Source organism: Sebastes umbrosus, chromosome 11 (assembly GCF_015220745.1).
Source record: "Sebastes umbrosus isolate fSebUmb1 chromosome 11, fSebUmb1.pri, whole genome shotgun sequence".
Lineage (NCBI taxonomy): Eukaryota > Metazoa > Chordata > Actinopteri > Perciformes > Sebastidae > Sebastes > Sebastes umbrosus.
This window is the reverse complement of record NC_051279.1, coordinates 24836165-24863028: the sequence shown is the minus strand read 5'-3', so window position 1 is coordinate 24863028 and position 26864 is coordinate 24836165. Positions and strand designations below refer to the sequence as shown.

At 41.2% G+C, this 26864-nt stretch overlaps 2 protein-coding genes across 5 annotated transcripts; both read left to right on the top strand.

Annotated features, from left to right (window-relative positions):
- Nucleotides 1-1375: 1375 nt before the first annotated feature.
- Nucleotides 1376-13039, top strand: prune (prune exopolyphosphatase). Its single transcript, XM_037783622.1, has 9 exons — nt 1376-1643; nt 8176-8283; nt 9005-9207; nt 9701-9885; nt 11018-11176; nt 11423-11514; nt 11837-11995; nt 12111-12201; nt 12564-13039. The coding sequence occupies exons 1-9, from the start codon at nt 1605-1607 to the stop codon at nt 12815-12817; spliced, it is 1290 nt and encodes a 429-aa protein (XP_037639550.1). The 5' UTR covers nt 1376-1604; the 3' UTR covers nt 12818-13039.
- Nucleotides 13040-15144: 2105 nt separating this feature from the next.
- bnipl (BCL2 interacting protein like) lies at nt 15145-26257 on the top strand. 4 transcript variants are annotated; one of them, XM_037785689.1, is made up of 10 exons: nt 15237-15404; nt 17572-17652; nt 19229-19296; nt 19452-19691; nt 19771-19971; nt 20086-20188; nt 20342-20473; nt 20642-20728; nt 21455-21553; nt 25821-26257. In XM_037785689.1, the coding sequence occupies exons 1-10, from the start codon at nt 15361-15363 to the stop codon at nt 25843-25845; spliced, it is 1080 nt and encodes a 359-aa protein (XP_037641617.1). In that variant the 5' UTR covers nt 15237-15360; the 3' UTR covers nt 25846-26257. The 4 variants fall into 4 exon arrangements, with proteins under 4 accessions (XP_037641620.1, XP_037641617.1, XP_037641618.1 ...); XM_037785690.1 differs by lacking the exon at nt 15237-15404 and adding an exon at nt 16133-16883; XM_037785691.1 differs by lacking the exon at nt 15237-15404 and adding an exon at nt 16982-17238.
- The last annotated feature ends 607 nt before the right edge of the window (nt 26258-26864 follow it).

Genomic DNA, 26864 nt, shown 5'->3' with positions numbered 1-26864 from the left:
CAAAAAGGTCTTTCATTGTGCTGCACTGTACCTGCATAATCCCTGCAGAACTCAACGAACGAAACACTTATACACATATATATATATATATATATATTTATTTTTTCTCATAAAACAGTGTTGACACAAAATATTATGATCTTTATGTTCCTCGAGATCACAACTTCATTCTTAAAATATATATATATATATATATATGTGTTATGCAAATATGTATATATATATATCTGTGTATATATATATACACGTATGTATATATATACACATGTGTTTATATATACATATATACACATACAGTACATACATAAAGTCATACATACATGCATATGCACATGTGTATGTGTATATATATATATAACCTGTCTCAGAAAATATATGTATATATACACATACAGTATATATATACATATATCTCTCTCTATATATATATATACTATGTATATGTATGTATATATATACTATGTATATATATATATAGAGAGAGAGAGATATTTTTACATTATATATTTCGTCTATAAATCTTGGTCTGGTACTTTGTCATATTTCCCAGCACACATTTATGTTGTTTTCCCCAAATTGTTTTTATTTAAACTGTTAACACCATGAAATACAGCCTCCTCCACTATATCTATGTTGTGTTAATATATAACACAACATAAAATTGCTGCATTGACACAAAACAAAGAAACAAAAACAAAAAAACAAGAATGCTCCTCCTGTTTTAAGAATGGTCATCTAAACAAACTGGGTATATTTATAGATGCAAAATATAGCAAGTATTTGGAAGAAATATAAAAAATTCTACAAGGTTGGAAACTTTATTGTCCAAGGAAATTAATCAATAACTTGATCATTAAATCAAAACCCTTAACAATTAATGATGAATTAAAGGACCTCCATATATTCTTACTCAGATATCTACTGTTTAATATGTAAGTATCCTATCTAATGGAAGGCTTGATGACATCAGTGAGGAGAGCTTGAATCTTTTTCCATAACATTGCAATATATATATTTAACGTAAAGCAAGCTGAGGTCAATAAATGCTCATTACTTTTTACTACAATTATGTTTCTCTGGGTATAGTCCAAGAGAAAGAGCTCAGGGTCTGGTAATATTTGAAATAATCCTTTCTTCTAGTTTCCATACATTTTGTTTATAGGCTGTCTGGTATGTTTTTGTTATATAAATGGTTATGTAGTTTAATGTAAATATGATTAATTTTGAGTTTTTTTTCTATTAATTACTGGAGCGTGTCTCTGCATCCTGCACGGTTTCATCTCTTCACCAGTAAACAGGACTAGTTTGATTTCCTCTAAGTCACCAGCAGCGATAGCTCTTATTTCCGACGTTTCTACTGCACCGTGAAGGCCTCATGACCTTTTTGCCTTTGACCCAGCAGCACATTACCGACAGTCATCCTGACCGACAGTCATGCATTCCCGTTAACGGTAGCGTGTGTGTGTGTGTGTGTGTGTGTGTGTGTGACTGACAGCCCGCTGCTCCAGGTCACCGTTTACCGGAGCCGTTAACCGGTTAGAGGAGTGGCTAGCGGGTTAGCTAGCGGTCACAGCTAACAGCTAGCAGCTAACAGATAAGAGGAGATGGAGGAGTTTTTGTCCAGCTGCAGCCGGGCCGTGAAGGTAACACACACACCATGACACACACAATAACACACACACACACAAACACACTATGACACACACGCACACACACACACACAATAACACAAACACACCATGACACGCACACACACACACACACACACACACACACACACAATAACACAAACACACGCAATAGCATACACACACACACACAGACACACCATGACACACAAACACATACTCACACACACATAAACACACATACTCATACACACACATATACAGAAGATGTGTGTGTGTGTATATGTGTGTGTATTTGTGTGTGAGTATGTGTGTGCGTGTGTCATTGTGTGTTTGTGTTTTATTGTGTGTGTGTGTGTGTGTGTGTGAGTTCATGTGTGTATACAGACTGTATATACACACATACACATACAGTGGAGGAAATACGTATTTGATCCCTTGCCGATTTTGTAAGTTTGCCCACTTACAAAGAAAAGAACGGTCTATAATTTTAATGGTAGGTTTATTTTAACAGTGAGAGACAGAATATTAAAAAAAAAATCCAGAAAATCACATCATATAAAAGTTATAAATTGATTTGTATTTTATTGTGGGAAATAAGTATTTGATCCCCTAGCAACCAGCAAGAATTCTGTCCCCCGCAGACCGGTTAGATTAGTCCTCTCGCTTTAAGAAAGTACTCCGAATCTCAACTCATTACCTGTATAAAAGACACCTGTCCACATCAGATTCCAACCTCTCCACCATGGGCAAGACCAAAGGGCTGTCTAAGGACGTCAGGGACAAGATTGCAGACCTGCACAAGACTGGAATCGGCTACAAGACCATCAGCAAGCAGCTTTGTGAGAAGGAGACAACTGTTGGTGCCATTATTCGGAAATGGAAGAAACACAAAATGACCATCAATCGCCCTCGGTCTGGGGCTCCACGCAAGATCTCGTCTCGTGGGGTATCGATGATCATGAGAAAGGTGAGGGATCAGCCCAGAACTACACGGGAGGAACTTCTTAATGATCTCAAGACAGCTGGGACCACAATCACCAAGAAAACCATTGGTAACACACTACGCCGTAATGGTTTAAAATCCTGCAGCACCCGCAAGGTCCCCCTGCTCAAGAAGGAACATGTACAGGCCTGTCTGTTTGCCAATGAACACCTGAATGATTCAGAGAAGGCTTGGGAGAAGGTGATGTGGTCAGATGAGACCAAAATCAAGCTCTTTGGCATCAACTCAACTCGCCGTGTTTGGAGGAAGAGAAATGCTGACTATAACCCCAAGAACACCATCCCCACCGTCAAGCATGGAGGTGGAAACATTATGTTTTGGGGGTGTTTCTCTGCTAAGGGGACAGGACGACTTCACCGCATCGAAGGGAGGATGGACGGGGGCCATGTACCGTGAAATGTTGGGCGACAACCTCCTTCCCTCAGCCAGGACACTGAAAATGGGTCGTGGATGGGTCTTCCAGCACGACAATGACCCAAAACATACGGCCAAGGCAGCAAAGGAGTGGCTCAAGAAGAAACACATTAAGGTCATGGAGTGACCTAGCCAGTCTCCGGACCGTAATTCCATATCAAATCTGTGGAGGGAGCTGAAGCTTCGAGTTGCCAAGCGACAGCCTCGAAACCTTAAGGATTTGGAGATGATCTGCAAAGAGTGGACCAAAATCCCTCCTGAGATGTGCGCAAACCTGGTGACCAACTACAAGAAACGTCTGACCTCTGTGCTTGCCAACAACGTTTCTCCACCAAGTACTGAGTCATGTTTTGCTAGGGGATCAAATACTTATTTCCCACAATCAAATGCAAATCAATTTTTAACTTTTATATGATGTGATTTTCTGGATTTTTTTTTATATTCTGTCTCTCACTGTTAAAATAAACCTACCATTAAAATTATAGACCGTTCTTTTCTTTGTAAGTGGGCAAACTTACAAAATCAGCAAGGGATCAAATACTTATTTCCTCCACTGTATGTATATATACATATATACATATATATATATATATATGTGTATATATATATATACATACATATATATGTATGTATATATACATACATATACATATATGTATGTATATATATATACACATACATGTATGTATACATACATGTATGTATATATGTATACATACATGTATGTATACATATATGTATGTATATATATATACACATACATGTATGTATACATACATGTATGTATATATGTATACATACATGTATGTATATATGTATACATATATGTATTTATATATATATGTGTATGTATATATATATATATATATATATATATGTATGTGTATATATATATATATATTTATATATGTATGTATATATATACATATATATGTATGTATATATATATATATATATATATATACATATATATATGTATGTATATATATATATACATATATATGTATGTATGTATATATATGTATATACACACGTAGGCAAAATTGTTGGTACCCTTCCGTTAAAGAAAGAAAAACCCACAATGGTCACTGAAATAACTTGAAACTGACAAAAGTAATAATAAATAAAAATTCACTGAAAATTAACTAATGAAAATCAGCTATTGTTTTTGAATTGTGGTTCAACAGAATCATTTTAAAAAACAAACTAATGAAACTGGCCTGGACAAAAATGATGGTACCCTTAACTTAATATTTAGTTGTACAACCTTTCGAGGTAATCACTTCAATCAAGTGATTTCTGTAACTCTCAATGAGACTTCTGCACCTGTCGACAGGTATTTTGGCCCACTCCTCGTGAGCAAACTGCTCTAGCTGTCTCAGGTTTGAAGGGTGCCTTCTCCAGACTGCATGTTTCAGCTCCTTCCACAGATGTTCAATAGGATTTAGATCAGGGCTCATAGAAGGCCACTTCAGAATAGTCCAATGTTTTGTTCTTAGCCATTCTTGGGTGTTTTTAGCTGTGTTTTGGGTCATTATCCTGTTTGAGGACCCATGACCTGCAACTGAGACCAAGCTTTCTGACACTGGGCAGCACATTTCGCTCCAGAATGCCTTGATTGTGTTCAGATTTCATTGCACCCTGCACAGATTCAAGACACCCTGTGCCAGATGCAGCAAAGCAGCCCCATAACATAACCGAGCCTCCTCCATGTTTCACATTAGGTACAGTGTTCTTTTCTTTGTATGCTTCATTTTTGCGTCTGTGAACATAGAGCTGATGTGACTTGCCAAAAAGCTCCAGTTTTGTCTCATCTGTCCAAAGGACATTCTCCCAGAAGCTTTGTGGCTTGTCAATATGTATTTTGGCAAATTCCAGTCTCGCTTTTTTATGATTTGGTGTCCTCCTGGGTCGTCTTCCATTAAGTCCACTTTGGCTCAAACAGCGATGGATGGTGCAATCTGACACTGATGTACCTTGACCTTGGAGTTCACCTCTAATCTCTTTGGAAGTTGTTCTGGGCTCTTTGGTTACCATTCGTATTATCCGTCTCTTCGATTTGTCATCAATTTTCCTCTTGCGGCCACGTCCAGGGAGGTTGGCTACGGTCCCATGGACCTTAAACTTCTGAATAATATGTGCAGCTGTAGTCACAGGAACATCAGGCTGCTTGGAGATGGTCTTATAGCCTTTACCTTTAACATGCTTGTCTATAATTGTCCTTCTAACCTCCCGAGACAACTCTCTCCTTAGCTTTCTGTGGTCCATGTTCAGTGTGGTACACACCATGATACCAAACAGCACAGTGACTTCTTTTCACCCTTTAAATAGGCAGACTGACTGATTACAAGTTTGAAGACACCTGTGATGCTATTTACAGGACACACCTTAGTTTAATATGTCCCTATGGTCAAATTATTTTACATCTTTTCTAGGGGTACCATCATTTTTGTCCAGGCCAGTTTCATTAGTTTGTTTTTTAAAATGATTCTGTTGAACCACAATTCAAAAACAATATCTGATTTTCATTAGTTAATTTTCAGTGAATTTTTATTTATTATTACTTTTGTCAGTTTCAAGTTATTTCAGTGACCATTGTGGGTTTTTCTTTGTTTAACGGAAGGGTACCAACAATTTTGCCTACGTCTGTATATGTGTATATATACAGCGGGTAAAATAAGTATTGAACGCGTCACCATTTTTCTCAGTAAATATATTTCCAAAAGCGCTATTGACATGAAATTTTCACAAGATGTTGGTAACAACCCAAGTAATCCATACATACAAAGAAACCAAAACAAACAAGTTCAGAAATTAAGTTATGTGTAATAATGTGAAATGACACAGGAAAAAAGTATTGAACACGCTTACTGATATTTATTTAATACTTTGTACAAAAGCCTTTGTTGGTAATGACAGCTTCAAGACGCCTCCTGTATGGAGAAACTAGTCGTATGCATTGCTCAGGTGTGATTTTGACCCATTCGTCCACACAAACAGTCTTCAAATCTTGAAGGTTCCGTGGGCCTCTTCTATGAACTCTGATCTTCAGTTCTTTCCATAGATTTTCAATTGGATTCAAGTCAGGTGATTGGCTGGGCCATTCTAGCAGCTTTATTTTCTTTCTCTGAAACCAATTGAGAGTTTCCTTGGCTGTGTGTTTGGGATCATTGTCTTGCTGAAATGTTCACCCTCGTTTCATCTTCATCATCCTGGTAGATGGCAGCAGATTTTTATCAAGAATGTCTCGGTTGGGCGGCTGGTTAGCTCAGTCGGTAGAGCGAGCGACCATGTATGGCCAAGGCTCAGTCCTAGCAGCGGTGGACCTGGGTTCGAATCCGGCCTGTGGTCCTTTCCGCATGTCATTTCTCTCTCTCCCCCTTTCCAACACTCTATCCACTGTCATATCAATAAATACTTAAAAAATCACCCCAAAAAATAACTTAAAAAAGAATGTCTCGGTACATTTTTCCATTCATCCTTCCTTCAATTATGTGGTTTGCCAGTACCGTATGCTGAAAAGCAGCCCCACACCATGATGTTCCCACCTCCAAACTTCACTGTTGGTATGGTGTTTTTAGGGTGATGTGCAGTGCCATTTGTCCTCCAAACATGGTGTGTATTATGGCATCCAAAGAGTTCAACTTTGCTCTCATCTGACCAGACTATATTCTCCCAGTATTTCACAGGCTTGTCCAAATGTTGTGCAACAAACTTTAAACAAGCTTCAACATGCTTTTTCTTCAGCAATGGAGTCTTGCGTGGTGAGTGTGCATACAGGCCATGGCGGTTGAGTGCATTACTTATTGATTTCTTTGAAACAATTGTACCTGCTAATTCCAGGTCTTTCTGAAGCTCTCCACAAGCGGTCCTTGGCTCTTGGAGAACTCTTCTGATAATTATTTTCAGTCCTCTGTCAGAAATCTTGCGAGGAGCACCTGGTCGTGGCCAGTTTATGGTGAAATGATGTTCTTTCCACTTCCGGATTATGGCCCCAACAGTGCTCACTGGAACATTCAGAAGTTTAGAAATGCGTCCGTAACCAATGCCATCAGTATGTTTTGCAACAATAAGGTTGTGAAGGTCTTGAGAGAGCTCTTTGCTTTTACCCATCATGAGATGTTTCTTGTGTGACACCTTGGTAATAAGACAACTTTTTATAGGCCATCAATTGGGACTGAACCAGTTGATATTAATTTGCACTGACAAGGGGCCGGATTGCTTTCTAATTACTGATAGATTTCAGCTGTTGTCTTGGCTTTCCAAGCCTTTTTGCACCTCCCTTTCTTCATGTGTTCAATACTTTTCCCATGTGTAATTTCACATTATTACACATAACTTAATTTCTGAACTTATTTGTTTTGGTTTCTTTGTGTGTATAGATTACTTGGGTTGTTACCAACATCTGGTAAAAATTTCATGTCAATAGCGCTTTTGGAAATATATTTACTGAGGAAAATGGTGACATGTTCAATACTTATTTTACCCGCTGTATGTATATATATGTATGTATGTATGTATGTATGTATATATATATATGTTTATATATGTATATATGTATGTATGTATATATGTATATATATGTGTATATATGTATGTATGTATATATGTATATATATGTGTATATATGTATGTATATATATACATATATACATATATATATGTATGTATGTATATATATGTGTGTATATATATATATATATATATATATATATATATATATATATATATATGTGTATGTATATATATACATACATATACATACATATATATATATATGTATATATATATGTATGTATATATATACATACATATACATACATATATATATATATGTATATATATATGTATGTATATATATACATACATATACATACATATATATATATGTATATATATATGTATGTATATGTATGTATATATATATATATATGTGTATGTGTGTATATACAGTCTGTATACAGTATATATAAAAGTATATATAGGTGTATATAGGTATGTATATATAACTTCATGATATATAGCCTCAGCTCTCACTTCTCCTGCTTTTCTTTATTTTGAAGGTGTGGTTTGTTTTCTGTATAGTCAGTTTAGTTTTATATTATTAATGCCCTGATGATGCTCCAGGTGGATCCGGATCAGGCTGGTTCAGGGTTCCATGTGGTTCTGGGGAATGAAGCCTGTGACATGGACTCCATGGTGTGTGCTCTGACCTACGCCTACTTCCTGTCCAAGGTGAGCCTCTGGCCAGCGCTCTAGAGTAAAGTGGTGAACACACTGCCCGCATGAGGCTCGCGTGAGTCTCGCGTGGCGTGTTGTTTTTCATTTCGGCGTCAATGTTAACAGGTTAGAGTGGACACACTGCCCGCATGAGACGCGCATCTCATGCGGGCAGTGTGTCCGCACTTTACACTTCCTGCTTTCATTTCGAAATAAAAGCCCTAAAGCGGGTTTTCTTTGCACAGAATTCTTTCATTTGTTAACACAAGGCTTTTATTCTGAAATATGTGCCGGACAGTGATGTAGAACAAGCAGTGACTTGGAAAGCATCATAAATTAATACAGTACGGAGTTTTAATTGTGGATTATTACTATTATTTACTAATTACCACACGTTTTCTGAACCTTTCTCTGTCTAAAATAAATATAAATTATATTTATCATGAAGTTAAATGGCCATTAAAAGGCAAACTCTATGTAGAAAGAAAGGGCTGTCAGCAGCAGCAGAAACACAGCTGACAGGTAGCAGACACACTCCCGACAGGCAGCTAACTCGCGTCTAGTGTGAACACCCTAGGTGTGCATCACGCAGCCACGACGCAACGCTGCCGTCACGCGAGCCTCATGCGGGCAGTGTGCCCACGGCTTAAGGACGTCCCGATGTCCCGGGGACAATAAAAATAGATCTAGTGTCTGAGTGATGATGTGTACCTGAGAGTCTCTCTCTCGCCGTCAGACGGGACACTCGGAGATGCTCGCTCTGCCGCTGCTGAACATCCGTCAGTCCGACCTGGTGCTGAGGTCAGATAGCATCTTCCTGCTGCGAGAGGTTGCTCTGTCTCCAGACCTGCTGCTGTTCAGAGATCAGCTGGACCTGCAAGCGCTGCATCGAGCCGGCCGCCTGCGGCTGACACTGGTCGACCACAACGTCCTGCCCAGGTAGCCACAAACTCCTGACAGGTAGCCACGAACACCTGACTGGTAGCCACGAACATCAAACAGGTAGCCACGAACACCAGACAGTTAGCCACGAACACCTGACAGGTAGCCATAACACCTGACAGGTAGCCTCAAACACCTGGCAGGTAGCCTCAAACACCTGGCAGGCAGCCATAACACCTGACAGGTAGCCATAACACCTGGCAGGCAGCCATAACACCTGACAGGTAGCCATAACACCTGACAGGTAGCCATAACACCTGACAGGTAGCCATAACACCTGGCAGGTAGCCATAACACCTGACAGGTAGCCAGGAACACCTGACAGGTAGCCAGGAACACCTGACAGGTAGCCATAACACCTGACAGGTAGCCATAACACCTGACAGGTAGCCAGGAACACATGACAGGTAGCCACGAACACCCGATTATTAGCCACAGTCTGGTTCCTCAAGTAGCTCACCTGTCTCACCAGAGTGTATCTGTCCTGCAGTTCAGACAGCGAACTGGAGGGGGCGGTGGTGGAGGTGATTGACCATCGCCTGCTGGAGAGAGAGCCCTCCCCCTCCTGTTCTGTTACCGTGGAGACGGTGGGATCCTGTGCTACCTTGGTAGCGGAGTGCATCATCCAGAAAGCTCCGGAGATCCTGGACCAGCAGGTCGCTCAGCTGCTCTATGGTAAACAACTGAACTGGTCTCACAAAACCTGAACACACCTGAACAGGTCTCACAACACCTGAACAGAGGCCTGTACCACGAAACGAGTTCAACATACCCGGGGTATCTTCTCGTTATCTGGTTTAACTAACCCTAACTAACAGATCCCGCTAAGCGGTCCTACGAAGGTGGTTATCAACTCGGTAAATCAACACAGGGTTTCTCCATCTGGCCATGAGCGCGTTCACATGAACGGGGCGGTGTTTGCAATTTATGACCAATCACAAACATAGACAAGTCCACAGACTTGCAGACAGACAGGCAGAGCGGCACATTTAACAAAGGAAGAGCAAACTATATTAGACAAATACGAAGAAGTTAACCACTTAATCCAGACTAATAGTAACACAATTGAAGCTGCCAAATGCAGGAAGGACAGCTGGCAAAAGAAAAAAGTCCCGATGTGTGAATGCGTAAATTAACGGACTTATTAATTTAACGGAACACTCAAAAGTCAGATAAAATCGTCTCGTTATAGTTAGCTTTGAGGAGTGTAATGGATGAATTGATTACACTTCTTTATACCCTGTGCGTAAGTAATGGCGTCTATGACTATTTTAACTCTCTTTCAGCTGCGTCCCCGTCTCCGGCAGTGTGAAACGGACTCAAGAGCAAATAAAAATAAATAAATATAAAAACATAATTCAAAGAGGTAAACACCCACAGCATAAATCCAGCTGTCCTTCCTGCATCTGTCAGTTTAAACTGTGTTGTTTTTTGCCTGGATTATGACTTAAATTTCTTCATATGTGTGTAATATTATCATACAATCACCGCACTGAGCTCTGATTGGTCAGTAGGCGGTGCTTTTATACGAGTTGATCTCTTATCTGGAACATAACCAGCTCCAGAGCAGGTTAGCTGTTCAGCACAAGTTACCATTGCGATCTACCCCGGTAAGAAGTGAACCACCTTCGTAGGACGGAAAACCCAGAGTTAACCCTGAAGTTACCTCGCTAACGCCAAATACAATGCTTCCTAGTACAGGCCTCAGGTCTCACATCCCCTGAATAGGTGTTCCGTTTATACTTCCTGTATGTCATTGTGTGTGATTGTGTATTGTGTGTGATTGTGTATTATGTGTGTTGTGTAGCTGCGGTGGTGGTGGACTGCGTCAACATGGCGCCGTCAGCAGGTAAAGTGACTCCTAAAGACAGTCGGCTCGCTGCAGAGCTGGAGTCCCGTTTTCCCGCTCTGCCTCCGAGAGACGCTCTCTTCCAGATGCTGCAGGACGCCAAGTTTGACGTGTCAGGTGAGTTACTGCAGTACATGGAAGTACAGGTGGCCACATGTATACATATCACAGTATTTCATTATAGTGGTATACAGAATTTAAATGTGTATTATTTTAAATAAAGAGACTGATCAGAACTCAGATTTGTGCTTCACTAGTATTATTTGTAGTATTGTGTCCTCAGGTCTGAACACAGAATAGATGCAGTAGTTTGTGGTGTTTATAGCAGTATTTCGTAGTATAAATGCAGTATTTTGTCCTCAGGTCTGAACACTGAACAGATGTTGTTGAAGGACATGAAAGCTGTTAATGAAAGGTTGAACGTCGCCATTTCTGTTCTCTACATCACACTGAAGGTCAGTTTATACACACACTGTACTACACTCTGTACTACATACTGTACTAGACTCTGTACTATACACTCTGTACTATACACTCTGTACTACACTCTGTACTACACAGTCTGGACTACACACTGTACTACACACTCTGTACTACACTCTCTACTACAGTGACAGTTAACTAAACCGAGGTACCTGCTCTGAGCTGTTGGTCCCTGGAGGCTCCACCCACAGTTCTGACCAATCAGCTGTGAGCTCTGACCTCAGATCAGTAATATGTGTGTGTGTGTGTGTGTGTGTGTGTGTGTGTGTGTGTGTGTGTGTGTGTGTGTGTCAGGACTTCCTGCAGAGGGCGGAGTTGGAGGCGGAGCTCTCAGGTTTCTGTCTGAAGTTTGGGTACGACCTCCTGCTGCTGATGACCATCTCCTTCAGTGAGAGCAAACAGCCAATCAGAGAGCTCGCTGTGTTCAGCCACAGTGCCACCTGCAGGCAACAGGTGCAAGCACACGTTAAAAGAATACTACTACTATAGGTACACACTTTTACTCCAGTTTGTATATTAGTCTGAGTTTCCATGACAACTCGGGTGTCCTCCCTCCCTCCCTCCCCAGGTGATCCTCCACCTGGAACAGGCCCGTAACCCCGACCTCAACCTCTGTCCAATCAGCAGCCCCCGTCATCACGTCACAGCCTATCAGCAAGGTAAACTCCTCCCCATCTGAAGCCTGAAAGAGCAGAAGGGACAGGAAGTGACCTCACACTCACTGCAGCCAATCAGCTCCTCCGTTTGATTATCTCACCTGCAGTTAAAGACAAATCCTGCGGCACTGTGACGTTACACTTCCTGGGCGTCAGTAATATAATATATATAATATTATATAGTATAATACATATAATATAATATATTATAGTATAATAAAATATGATAAAATAATATAGTATAATACAATATAGTAATTTAATATAATATAATAATGTAAAAATATACTATAATACAATATAAAAATATAATATAGTATAATATAATATGTAATAAGAGGAGATGACTTTGTGTCTCTTTAAAGGAAACACTCTGGCGTCCAGAAAGAAGCTCCTCCCCATCGTTAAAGAGTTCCTGAGGGAGCGGGACGGAGACTGTTGCCTGGGAGACGGTCGCCTAGGAGACGTGGAGGAGGATGAGGAGGAGGATTCCCAGTTCCCTCCGACCCCAATGAACAGTCTGGTGGAGGGCTGTCCTCTGGATGACGGCCTGCCGCACATCAGCGCTCAAGACCTGGAGGAGAAGTTCAGCAAGATGGCCGACAGAAGAGGGAACTGACCTCTGACCTGTCACCTGTCAATCATCAGGACGTCTGTCTGTCTGTCAGATGATGAAGGTACCACAGACACAATGACAAAAACTTCCGATAAACATGGACCACGTCAACGGTTTGATTTTACTGATGAGGACTCAAACACGTTGTTTTATTCTGAAAAATCATTTGGAATGACTTCCTCAGAGGCGCAGATGTCAGTCCTTCAAAATAAAATGTAAAATACATTAATGATGTCTTGTGTTTACACACAGAACTTGTTTGGATCAGAAATATTTGATTGAAATGTGTTTTCAGTGTAAAAGTGACGTCTCATGATGTGAAGGTGCTGCAGAGTCTGTCACGTCCACAGGGGGGGCGCCAACGTTAAGCTAATTATTATTATTATTATTAATATTATTATTTTCAATTATCTGTTATTTTCTATCGTTTGGTCAGAAAACATTGAAAAATGCCAAAAACTCAATGATATTCACTTTACTGAGATATGAAACAGAGACATAATAAATAACCCACAAATATAATTTAGATTTAAAGGGACTGTTTGTAACTTTTTTTTTTTTTTTTTTTTTTAGTTATTTTTTGGTGGCATTTTATTGACAGGACAGTGGATAGAGTCTTGGAAAGGGGGGAGAGAGAGAGATGACATGCGTAAAGGGCCACAGGCCGGATTCGAACCCGGGCCACCACGGCTAGGACTGAGCCGTTTCCATATATGGGCGCCCGCTCTACCAACTGAGCTAACCAGGCGCCCGTTTGTAACTTTTTAAGCGTATAAATGTACCGGGTTGGGACACGTGCATGCTCGCATATGCGCGCTCGCGTGTGGCTGCTGTCTCGTCTCCTCTGCCTGCTTGCCTTCACTCACACAGCACGTGTTCTCGCGTACTTGCTCCGCCTCTAGACGTGAACGTGCGCTCACTCCACACTGCAGAAGAGTTAGTTTAGCTGAGAATATCTAGTGAATGTACAGTGGATGTTTGTGCAGAAATAAATAGTGCAGCTCCTCCAGACCAACAGAGGTTTCCCGTGTCTTGTGAAGTGACGGGGCTCCGCAGCGAGTTACTTTATCATCTCGTTACCGACCGGGTGCCGGTGTCTCCCTGCTCTCTCCGGCTGCGTGCGGAGAGAGCAAGAAGACACCCTGCGGAGCCCCGCTGCCTCAGCCTGTGCTGAGGCAAAAAAAGCCAACACTAGGATCAGCAGTGATTCATGGAGAGACCTTCGTCTGGTCAGCTAACATTACTGCCAAGCAGCTGAAATATAGAATGATATTGTGGTTTTAGTTGACGTGTGTCGACTCACTGTTTTGAGCGATGCTCGTTCAGGTATATTTAGAGCAAGCAAGCGCAAGCTCGACGCTGACTTTCGTTGATTTCACAGCCACAGGTATCGCTGTTAACAAGCATTTCTGAAAGTTACAAATAGTCCCTTTAATGTTAGAAACACTGCTATTTCACACATTTGATCAATTTATTTGCTTGAAAAACAACTTAAATGATGAATTGATCATCAAAGATATACACAGTATATCCATGTATAGATTGACAATCCTAGTGAACAGCCTGCAGGGAGTCTGGTCTCTGTGTGATATGTGTTATAATGTGAATCTACAGTCAGGAGGATTTTTACACCAAACTCAGTTAAGTTTTTGAAGAAAAAGCAGAAACTGTTGATTAAAAATCAAATCAAATAAAAAGATTCTTCTTCTGCATGTTATTGTTTTTGTGAAATGAGACAATCCAGGTGATCTGATCTGGATCATATGTTACTTATCTGAGTGCAAGCAACAATATATCTGAGTGCAAGCAACAATATATCTGTGTAAGCAACAATATATCTGAGTGCAAGCAACGATATATCCGAGTACAAGTATACAGTTTGAGCAGAAGCAGAGCTAATCCAAGCATAAGCAAGAGCTATTTGAGTGTGAGAACAGGATTTTGAGGGAAAGAATTACAATATCTGAACGTGAAATCATTAAGTCATGCTCTGAAATTTAAAGACCACGCTCTTGAAAAAAAGCTCCATACAAAACGAACCGCACCAGATTAATTAAAAACGGACTAAATGTTGGTTTATGGAAGTCAAACATTTGACATATTTAGTCAGTTTGTTTCAGGTCTAAATTCTTCCTCTTATACTTTTGACTGAGAATGAAAACTTTTCTAACATTCATAGTTTGTTTCTTTTATAAAACATAATACAGTGAAGTTAAATGAGGCGGGCAGTAGGACCCTGAGGAGACTCGGCACTTACTCCTGCTTTAATTAATGAAGTCAGAGGAAAGACGACCTTCTGCCTCACCTGTCTACACAGAGCAGGTGAGCGTCGACCAATCAGACGGCAGCTGTGCTGTGCTATGCAGCCGAACCTGTCGGGCAGCGTGAGAGAGAGAGAGAGAGAGAGGGCGAGTCGCACTGAGTCAGAGCGGGAACTCCCCCAGAGAGAGAGAGAGAGAGAGAGAGAGAGAGAGAGGAAAACACACACAGACGTCCAGACGCTCACACATGCTGGTCAGAACACGCCGTGACATCACTGTGACATCATGAGCTCCCCCGCCGAGCACACGGACAGGAACGCAGAGGACGGGTACGCTTCATATTTAACACTCACTGTGAGGTCTCTGTGTGTGCGTGTGTGTGTGTGTGCGTGTGTGTGTGTGTGTGTGTGTGTGTGTGTGTGTGTACAGCAGAAAGAGGAAGTACAGTTTAAAGTTGGTGTTTTTTTGGAGCCAGCATTGGTCGCTGTGGTGCATTTGCTGTTCAATGTCTCAGCGTTTGTGATCAGCAGGAAGTGATGTCAGCTGATTTCCTGTCTGCTGTGACTCCTCAGGTGTCTCCTGGTTCAGTCCAGGTCCTGGATCAGTAAACTGGTCCAGTACTCATCAGCAGACCTGATTCTGTATTTAAACTGGACCGAGCCGCTCCAGTTATCACACTGACCTGAGCTCAGCCGCTCAGACAGGAAGCTGCTGTTTCCATGACGACCTGAACAGATGGTGTTTACAGTGTGAAACTGAACACAGATTTAGAGTTGTTCTGATGCTACCAGTATCTGACGCAGTTCCAAAATTTGGTATCGTGAGTACGCCAGAAAAAAATCGACTTGTTTAACCAGAATTCAATTCTTCTGCTCCAAAACAGTAGCCTTCACTGGGCTGTTGCCCTGGAGGTATCATGGCTGCCACTGGCTACTACTGTCTTAGAGCAGAGAAGAAGAACTGACTGCAGGTAGTTAGTCACGTGACGTTAGCAAACAACAACAGTGTTTAAGTTGAACCAAGATATACAGCAAAAATAGTAATCATATCACATCCATACAACCAGAGGGTCGGCGCTACGCTGCTGCTTATCAGCTGTAACCTCCTGAAGTAGTCTCCAGCGGTGTACGGGTCGGCTAATCTGGTCCCATTGATTAATGTTAACTTTCTCAACTAACACTCGTGATCCTGGAGAGTGAATGACAGTCATACTGAGAGACACTAGTATTTTCTTCAGCCATTGTTAAAGAAACAAGCCAACAATACTTGTTAGCCAGCGTTAGCTAACGTGTTCAGAAAATTATTCTGCCTCCACTTAACGTTCCACTTTGGCCGTCTCCATCTTGGTTTTTGGCTGTCACCATCTGGGTTTTTGGCCGTCGTCATCTTGGTTATCTAGGTAAGACCACCTGTGAGAGCTCAGAGAACACAGAACCCTACTGAAAGGTCTGGATTTTCCCATTCAGACCCTGAAAGCACCACAGTGGAAGGAGGAGGAGGACGTCCCACTTTCTGTTCCACACCTGATCTTGCTGTGACCTGACCACACAACCAGGTACACAGGTATACAGGTGTGGTTACCTGGGTGGGTGTGTCAGATAAAGCGTCTCAGCCTTCTGCTTCAGTATCAACAAACAGAGGAACAATAGATCCCTGCTCAGGTGTGTCTCTGTGAACAATTAGAATCGGAGCAGTCAGGCAGGTTCGTTCAGTCCCATCTGATTCAGACGTTATGTGGAACAACAAGCTGCACGCTGGATCACCACTATATGCTTAACTGAAGAGTGTTACCTGCCGACATGTGACAGGTGAGAGTCACTTGACTGGATCCTTTTGTTCAACAGGAAAACCAGGAAGAAGATTAAAATGATAGACAAGTGAATGGAGTCTGGTTTCAAAGAGAGAACACTGGATGGAATGCAGGAATTCTGTGTTTTTTATGTGTGTGTATGTGTGGGGTATTCATGATGTTGTGGAGACACATCTGTTTCTACCGTCTTGTGAGGACCCAGCGGTCCTGTGTGTGTGTTACTGTGTGTCTGTTACTGGTTGATTCAGCAGTTGTTCCAGTTCAGAGCTTCACTGGTTTCTGACTGAGTGTCTCACATTTACCACAGTAACTGAGTACATTTACTCCAATTCTGTACTTCAGTATCATTTGAGGTATTTTACTTTACTTGATTATTTCCATTGTATGCTACTTCAACCTTGTTATAACTTTACAGATGAACATTTTACATATATACCTTAAAAGTAATAAAATAGTTGACATACAGTTTCAGAGGAAACCAGTTCCTGGATGTCAATACATCAGTAATAATATTCCAATAATATAATATGTAAAACTAGAAGTACTTTTCTTGATAATACTTATGTACTTTTACTTAAATAACTTGAATTCAGAACTTTATCTATTATTGTTATTATTATTTTACTTAATTAGACAGTTTTATAGTCTATGTTTTGATTCTTATTGTGTTTGTTTTGTCCCTACAGGGCTCCCGTAGGGGCCTCGGGTAGCTCCAACATCCAGGACATGGAGCTGAGGGAGGAGTGGCAGGACGACGGCTTCCCCAGGTCAGAGTTCAACTTCTTCATACTGTGAACATGACAAACCTTTACTGTCAGTCAACAAAGGAAGCATCACTTGCCGTCGCCGTCTTGGTTTTTGGCCGTCGCCGTCTTGGTTTTTGGTTGTCACCATCTTGGTTTTTGGCCTTCTCCATCTTGGTCTCAGTGTTTCATGATGACGACCGTGAAGAGAGACTGAGGGTTTTAAACCAACAGACTCTATTTGTTCTTCTTATCTCACTTTCTGTAGCTGGAAGGTTAAAACGGTTTCTAACAGCACACTGAAGGTTTCCTCTGTTACACAAACACGGTTTACTATTAAATAACTGTTATTAATGCACTAAACCTTCTGAAAGTATTTTCTAGTGTCACAGACCTGATACTATAAAGGTAATGTTGTCTTTCTGGTATTTTTTTAAACAATAGATTTATTGAATTTTCTTATTTTCCACAAGAACAATGGTAATAAAATAAACCTATAAGCAAGAGTAACAGATACAAAGAAAACCAGCTCAGATCAACAAACATACAGGAGGTTACAGGAAGTTGTCTATGTTGCATCTCGATCACAGGTTACAAGAGTTCAGGTTCAGAAGAAGAATCAGGTCCAAGATTGTTCAGATAGGACTGCCTAGTAGAACTGATCTGCAGTCTGATTGTATAGAAGTCTATGAAACAATGATCCTACTTCTCACTTGATTTATTACCTCAGTAAACATTGTAAACATGAGTTTATGGTCTCAATCGCTAGTTTCAAGTCTTCTTCAATACAGCATGATGTTCATTTAGTAAATTATGGTCCCATTTAGAGTCAAATAGACTATAAAGCAGGGGATGCTTTAGGGCGGGGCTACCTTGTGATTGACAGGTCACTACCACGGCGTTGTCTGGTCTGGGAGTTGTCCGGGTTTTTTCATCTTAGAACTTTAACCCTTTCACAGTGTGTTTTCACTTCATCAGAGTTAATTATAACATTTTGGTCGCATAAAAATGTCTTATTAGACGTTCGGTTGTACTCAGCTCCGCCCTCTTGTGTCACTTCTGGTTGCCAAAAAAACAAGATGGCGACGGCCAAATCCAAGATGGCGGCAGTCAAAAACCAAGATGGTGACGGCCAGGAACCAAGAAGACGACGGACAAAAACCAAGATGGCGGCGGCCAAAAACCAAGATGGAGACGGCCTAAATGCAACACTTCTGGCAAAAATTCAGGATTGTTAATTATTGGCGTAAATGCAGAAGATAATTTGAACCTCGCCTCCAGATGGCGGGTTGATCGCCTTCAGAGCTTTGATTGTCATCGGATTGGCACAATTATCTCTTATGTTCTTAAAATTCATAAAAATAGTAAATCTTGAAATCTACATTTCTATAATGATGATTGAATGTCCAGTTTGGTTCTGAACCATTCAGATATAATCCTCAAGCCTTAAGAGCCTGGCAGTTTAATCTATGAATTAATTTATTAACTGGACATAACAAAATATTTTATAACATTTTATATGAATTTTACATCCAACAGTTTTCACAGACTGAGGTCGAACCAGGAATAACAACTCTTATATCTAATGTTTTTGGTTCAGGCCTCTCCCAGAGGATTGTGGGAGTCCAGAGGAGACAGAGAGCCCGTCGGGCGGCGAGGAGCGACCAGGTGACCTCAGAAAGTTTTTATCCAAATATTTGTTTTGTACAAAACAATGAAGAATAAACAGGAAATTATAAAGAGGGACATGAATATTTAAAGTAAAAGCACCTTATATGTCTCATATCTCTGTCCTCTTGCCCCGCCCTCTCCTCTCCCCTCAGCCCCGCCCACCAGCCTCGCCCTATCAGGGGCTAAGAAGCGCCTGGTGGCCCCGCCACTCAGCCTCACTCTGAGCGGCAAAGACTCTCACGACCAGAGTAACGACGGTTTCTCCGCCGCTGCGCTGTCGACGACGCCGGAAGAGACGCCGTCACTCGATATCAACCTGGAGGCTCTGGAGACGCCGTCAGGCAGTGAGACGGGAACGCTGCCAGACAGCACCCATGACCTGGAGTGGGAGGGTGAGACAGGCTGAGAGACAGATGACCTCTGACCTCTGACCTCTGACCTCTCTCTGACCTCTGACCGCTCTTTGAACAGATGACCTCCCCCGGACTGTGAGGGCTGGGGGCGTTGCCGAGGGCGTGGCCAGGAGCCCGGTGGAGCAGTCAGAGGGTCTGATGGAGCTGGACCAGGTGGACAACACGGGGCGCCGCTGGAGGAAGTTCTCCATCTCCGGACATGAATGCCACGTCGACATGAGCGTCCTTGAGCCGTACCTGCAGGTCCTGTCACACGGAGGTCAGAGGTCAAACGCACTCACATGAAACACGTGTACAATATTTATTAACAAGTTATTTTGTGGCACATTAATTCAAACTATGACTCCTCTCTCTGCGTCTGTTCGGCTCTCAGGTTACTATGGAGACGAGATGAACGCTGTCATCCTGTTCACCTCCTGCTACCTGCCGGAGAACACGGTGGAGGACTACGAGTACGTCATGGACAACCTGTTCAGGTGAGTTTACAGGAGCAGAGTCCATGTGGCAGTTAAGGTGTGATCCAGCCTTCACTATAAACCAAAGTCGGTTCAGACTGATGATCTACACACAGATGTAACACAGTGTTTGTTGTGTTGTGTTTGTTTGTTTGTGTGTGTGTGTTCCTGCAGTTACATCGTGGGGACGTTGGACCTGATGGTCTCAGAGAACTACCTGCTGGTCTACCTGTGTGCCATGGCTCCTAGAAACAAGCTGCCGTCCATCAAATGGCTCCATCAGTGCTACATCTCCATTGACAGGAGGTACGCTGGGTTCACCCACCGGGACAGCACTGCCCGGTTGGAGCTGAACACACACAAATATTTCAAATGTCAGAAGAAATTAAACTGTCAGAGATGTTTATAAGTAAATATGAGAGACTGCACCATGACGACGGAGGTGTTATTTACGTCCCCTGTGTGTCTGTCCAGGCTGAAGAAGGACCTGAAGGGGCTGCTGTTCGTCCATCCGGCCTGGTACATCAGAGCTCTCCTCACTGTGGTCAAACCCTTCATCAGGTCTGCAACACACCCTTTAGACTCCTTTATATAGCCCCCCATTTATTTAGACCCCTTTATATAGACCTCTTTCCTGTTAGTAACCATGATGAGGTGTTTAGTGGGCGGAGCGTTAAGTGGAGGCAGAATAATTCTCTGAACACGTTAGTTAAAGCTGGCTAGCAAGTATTGTTGGCTTGTTTTTTTTTTAACAATGGCTGAAGAAAGTAGAGTAGACGGCTGGCTAACGCTAGTTAGCTATCTAGCTTGTCCGGAGACTGACAAGCTAACTAGCTAACGCCTGCTCTCCTCCCGGTGAAGTAGTCTGGAGGAGAGAAAGGGTTGCTAATAGTTTAGCCTTCTGCTAACAGCAGCCAATGGTTCACGGCTGCTGTTAGCAGAAGGCTAAATATTAGCAACATTTACTCTCCATCTCTGAAACGTTTCTCTGATATTGTAGCTCGCTAGAGCCTCTAATCACAGTTTGTCATCTCAAATGTATGTGATATCTGGATTCTGGCACCCAACAACACAGCAAGATGACATTTTAGATGTGTAACTTTAGTCCACTGCTAGTGTTAGCCTCCAGTCTTTCCTTTGTTTAGCCTCCAGTTAACACTGTGATGTCATCATGACGTTGATTGTAAAAGAGTCTATACAACAGCTATCAGCAGCTAATTAATGTGTTAGCTACCACCTAAACAAGAGATGTCTCTGTCTGTCTGTCTGTCTGTCTGTCGTCCTCAGTGAGAAGTTCAGCAGGAAGATTCGGTTCATCCAGAGTCTGAATGAACTGTCTCAGATCCTCCCCACAGACAGACTGCAGATCCCAGACGCAATACGCCAGTAAGAACCCAGACTCTACTGTTACTCTACTGTTACTCTACTGTTACTCTACTGTTACTCTACTGTTACTCTACTGTTACTCTACTGTTATTCTACTGTTACTCTACTGTTACTCTACTGTTACTCTACTGGTAGGGCAGTGTCCACCAAAGCGTTTTTTCCCTTTTATTGTTTTAATGCTTTGCAATGGGAGCACTGCGTATTTCAAGTTTTGGTAAAAACGCCAGCAGCGTGAGGAGGCGTTGATCGCTTGTCTATTCTGCGCTGAGGGCTGCATGTTTGCCATTTTTTTCAGGTTGCAGAGAGTTGAAAAATGTTCAACGTTGCTAACAGGCTAAAGCTAACAGGACCCACGTCCTAATCATGCTAACAGACTGAGGCTGAAGCTAACAGGTCCAAGGTCATAATATCATGCTAACAGACTGATGCTAAAACTAACAGGTCCAAGGTCATGATATCATGCTAACAAACTGAGGCTAAGGCTAACAGGTCCAAGGTCATGATATCATGCTAACAGACTGATGCTAAAACTAACAGGTCCAAGGTCATGATATCATGCTAACAAACTGAGGCTAAGGCTAACTGGTCCAAGGTCATAATATCATGCTAACAGACTGATGCTAAAACTAACAGGTCCAAGGTCATGATATCATGCTAACAAACTGAGGCTAAGGCTAACAGGTCCAAGGTCATGATATCATGCTAACAAACTGAGGCTAAAGCTAACAGGTCCCATGTCCTGATATCATGCAAGGCCTATGGAAAGGAGGCTGGGTCACGTGTCGTCAACGCGTCATATCTTTGGGGGTACAACACATGCGCAGTAAAATCTGGCCTGCACTCGCCGAAACTGAGCCAATCGCAATGCACGACCGCAGCTTCAGTTACACTGCGCATGCGTAAAATAAATAAATAAATAAAGGAAACCCAAGAACCCGACATCCAGGCAATATTCATTTTTTTCCACAGCACACCAGACATACTCTAGAATCGATTTCATTTTCATAGACAAGAGAATGTTGCCCTTGCTAAGATCTTGCGATTTCACAGGCATAGTTATTTCTGACCACAGCCCTGTCTCTATGAAACTTAATTTTACAGACAATATACCATCAAGACGTGTATGGAGGCTCAATCCTAGGCTACTGGCAGATAAAGAGTTTGAGTCTTTTATATCCAAGCAAATAGATTTCTTCCTTGAGACTAATCAGAAACCAGACACAAGTAAACACACCCTCTGGGAGGCAATGAAGGCCTTTTTACGGGGCCAGATAATTTCCTAAAACGACAATGTGAATAAAAAAAGAGTGGAAAGGACCAATCAACTTATCTCCAGAATAAATGCTGTAGATCAAGAACACTCTCAGAATCCCCATACCAACCTCTACATTGAACGAGTGGCATTACAAACAGAACTTGATATATTAACTACAGGGTCAGAAGAGGAGCCTGTATCCAAAATCCAGGCAGAGGGAATACGAATATGGAGAGAGCCAGTAAATTACTCAGCCACCAGTTAAGACAAGCTACTGAAGCTGGATACATAGCAGAGATAGAAACCTCTCATGGTATAACCACGAATCAATTGGATATTAATAATCAATTTAAGAAATGTTATGTGGATTTATATATGTCAGAGACTTGTGGTGGAGCAGAGACAGAAACTTTTCTTAACAATCTAGAATTACCTCCCATTAGTGAAAAGAAAAAAGAAAATCTTGAACAGCCTATATCAGCTAGGGAAATTGAGCTTACGTTTATAGGAAAGAAAAGTGGAAAAGCCCCCGGACCCGATGGGTTTCCCATTGATTTTTATAAAAAATTTGCACTTAAATTGGTCCCCATTTTGAGAGTTGTGTTTGCAGAAGTACTTGAAAAGAAGTTATTACCACCCACCATGACACAAGCCATAATTTCAGTTTTACATAAAAAAGACAAGGATCGTTTGAAATGTGACTCATATCGGCCTATAAGTTTGCTCTCAAACGACTATAAGATCTTAACTAAAGCCCTTGCATCAAGACTTGACTCCGTCATTCACTCTATAATCCATCCCGACCAGTCAGGGTTTATCTCCGGGCGATAACTTTCTGGTAATTTACGTAGACTCTTTAACATACTCTACTCCCCTAATGGACCGCCCTCACCAGAGGTTCTAATCTCCCTCGACGCCCACAAAGCTTTTGATCGCATTGAATATGAATATCTCTTTGCAGTTTTGAACAAGTTTGGTTTTGGTCCCACTTTCTGCTCTTGGATCAGGGTCATATATACCTCTCCTAAAGCGTGTATCCGAACTAACAAGATTATATCAGACTATTTTCCTCTTTACAGGGGTACTAGACAGGGCTGTCAGTTGTCCCCACTTTTGTTTAATATAGCCATAGAGCCCTGAGCCATAGCAATAAGACAAGAGGTAAACTTGATGGGTATAAACAGGGGTGGCCACACCCATAAAGTATCATTATATGCGGATGATCTTATTCTTTATATCTCCGAACCCGAGACATCAATCCCTAAAGCCCTTGACATTATATCCAAATTTGGGAAAATATCAGGTTATAAATTAAATCTTTCCAAAAGTATAATATTTCCGATAAATGATCATGTACAGCAGTTCGATTTTGACCGGTTCCCATTCAAAGTAGCTAGAGACAAATTCACATACTACTACATATTATTGGGCTTCCAACATTCATAAAGTTATTCACTGGGTATCAAATTTCTATGAGGGCACAGGACTATTATGGGCTGAGATGGTACAATTTGTTTGCAATCCAGTATCCTTACCATCAATGCTTTGTGCACCACTACAGTCAACCCCATTGTAAATGGCTCACTGAAAATATGGTCCCAGTTTAGGTCACATTTTAAACATAAACAAGCGCTCACTTTGCTACCTATCGTGTCTAATGGGCTATTTCCACCTTCATTAATAGACTCTGCATTCCAGTTATGGTTCAGGAAGGGGCTACGATGTATAAGGTATCTTTTTCAAAATAATAACTTTATGTCTTTTGAGCACATTGTTAGAAAACATGACATACCTAAATCTAATTTTTTCAGGTATTTGCAAGTGCGTAGTCTTGTCAGAAAGCTTTTTGTTTCCTTCCCATCTCGCCCGACAGATGTTTGGATTGAGGAATTTTTAGATTTGGATCCTCTTGAACGTGGTCTGATATCTAGACTGTACAGTGAAATTCAAAGGATGGCATCGCCTTCACTGAACCATCTCAGGGAACAATGAGGTAAAGACTTTGGAGCTGATATTTCAGATAAAGTTTGGCGGTTTGCAATTGAACGGATCCATTCAACATCTGTGTAAAACATTGATTATTACAATTTAAGATTATTCACAGACTCCACCTTTCAAAAAGCAAACTCGCAAAGATGTTCCCAGGAACAGATCCAACATGCTCCCGTTGCCATCAAGATAATGCCACTCTTTATCACATGTTTTGGACTTGCCCAGCCCTGGTTCCACTCTGGACCTCTATCTTTGAAACCTTTTCATACATTTGTGATAAAGAAATACAGCCAGACCCCACAATTGCGATATTTGGGGTAGCTTTTCCTCACTGCTAGCGCGAAGGCTAATACTATTACAGTGGAAATCCAACAATCCACCGACGCATTCTCAATGGATAGAAAGTGTTATGACATATTTAAAGATAGAGAAACTTAGATACTCTACAAGAGGCTCATCTAAGAGGTTTTTCAGAGTTTGGCGGCCTTTTCTCTTTTACTTTGAACATGAATATGTATCTACACAGCAGATGTAGGCTCCCCTGATCCCCCCCCCCACACACACACACACACACACGCTCTCCAAATCCACATGTATGTTATTTTAGTAGTGTACCTTAGTTGTATTTACAATGTTTTTTGTTTTTTTTGTATTTTAGTTACATATGTACTTGTTTGATTTGCTGTGCACCTTATGTTGTTTTGAGTCTATGTACTTAAAAAAAACATTAATAAAAAGATTTACACTACACTGCGTATGCGTTACACCCCATTCCCCAAGAGGAGGGTCATAGCCTACTTCTATAGGCCTTGATATCATGTTAACAGGCTAAAGCTAACAGGACCCACGTCCTGATATCATGCTAACAGATGTTCAAAATGTTCAACGTTGAGTAAAACACTGCACTCGTCACTGTCACTTTTTACCAATCACAGTGGAGGAGGGGCGGGACAAATAGCCTACCACAAAGACATGATTGAATGTGGTTAAATGACTGAAGATCTGTCTGTCTTCCTGCAGGTACGATGAGAAGTTGAACAGATGACGATCACAGAGATCGACAGACTGGATGGATCCTAAAGGTCAAAGGTCACCAGGAGCCTCTCAGCCTGATGACCTTTGACCTCCTGCCTGTACAGAACAAACACAAAGACTCTGGGTTTATTTATACTGTCTTTAAATCAGGGGAGGGTAAGTTAAACGTCTGGTTCTCCTGCAGCTTCAGACTCAGAAGGTCTACCTGTGGACCCTCGCCAGGTGAGAACAGGTGGAGTTGGGTTTTACATCTCAGTCTGAAGCTGTTGTAGGAAACCATCATGTGTCTGTATTAAGTTTGTATTTGTAGACTTTAATACAGCAGCTGAACACTAAAGTTAAAGCACATTGAACAGGTGTTTTACCTGTTGCACTTACATGTACCTGTAATAAAAGCATCGATCAAACCTTTTTTAACTAAATTAGACCCATTTGTTTTTTATATTTTTACTATTTTACTGCATAAACATACTGCATGACTTCAAATGACTGTAAATTAATTTAAAATTACTCTAAATGACTGTTAATTAATAAAAAATCACTGTCAATGACTCTTAATTAATTTAAAAAGACTTTAAATGACTGTAAATTAATTTAAAATGACTGTAAGTTAATTAAAAATGACTAAATTAATTAAAAAGGACTGTCAATGACTCTTAATTCATTTAAAATTACATTAAATGACTAAATTAATTTAAAATGACTAAATTATTTAAAAATGGCTTAATGACTTTTAATTACTTTAAATTAATCTAAAATTACTCTAAATGACTAAATTAATTTTAAATGACTTAAAATGACTGTAAATTAATTTGGGGGTTGTTTAATTAGTTTGATTATTTCATTATTATTATTGTTTATAATTTGTAGACACTAGGGGCACAAAGCACTCAGATGAGGTGATAAAGGTAGTAGGTGTGTCTACGTCAGGTCATGAACCAGGAAGTGACATAATAGGCTCTTTCGAGATGAACTGCGCCTCGCCTGGAAAGTAGAAGAGATCAAGCGGCAGCAGCAGGGGGCAGTCAC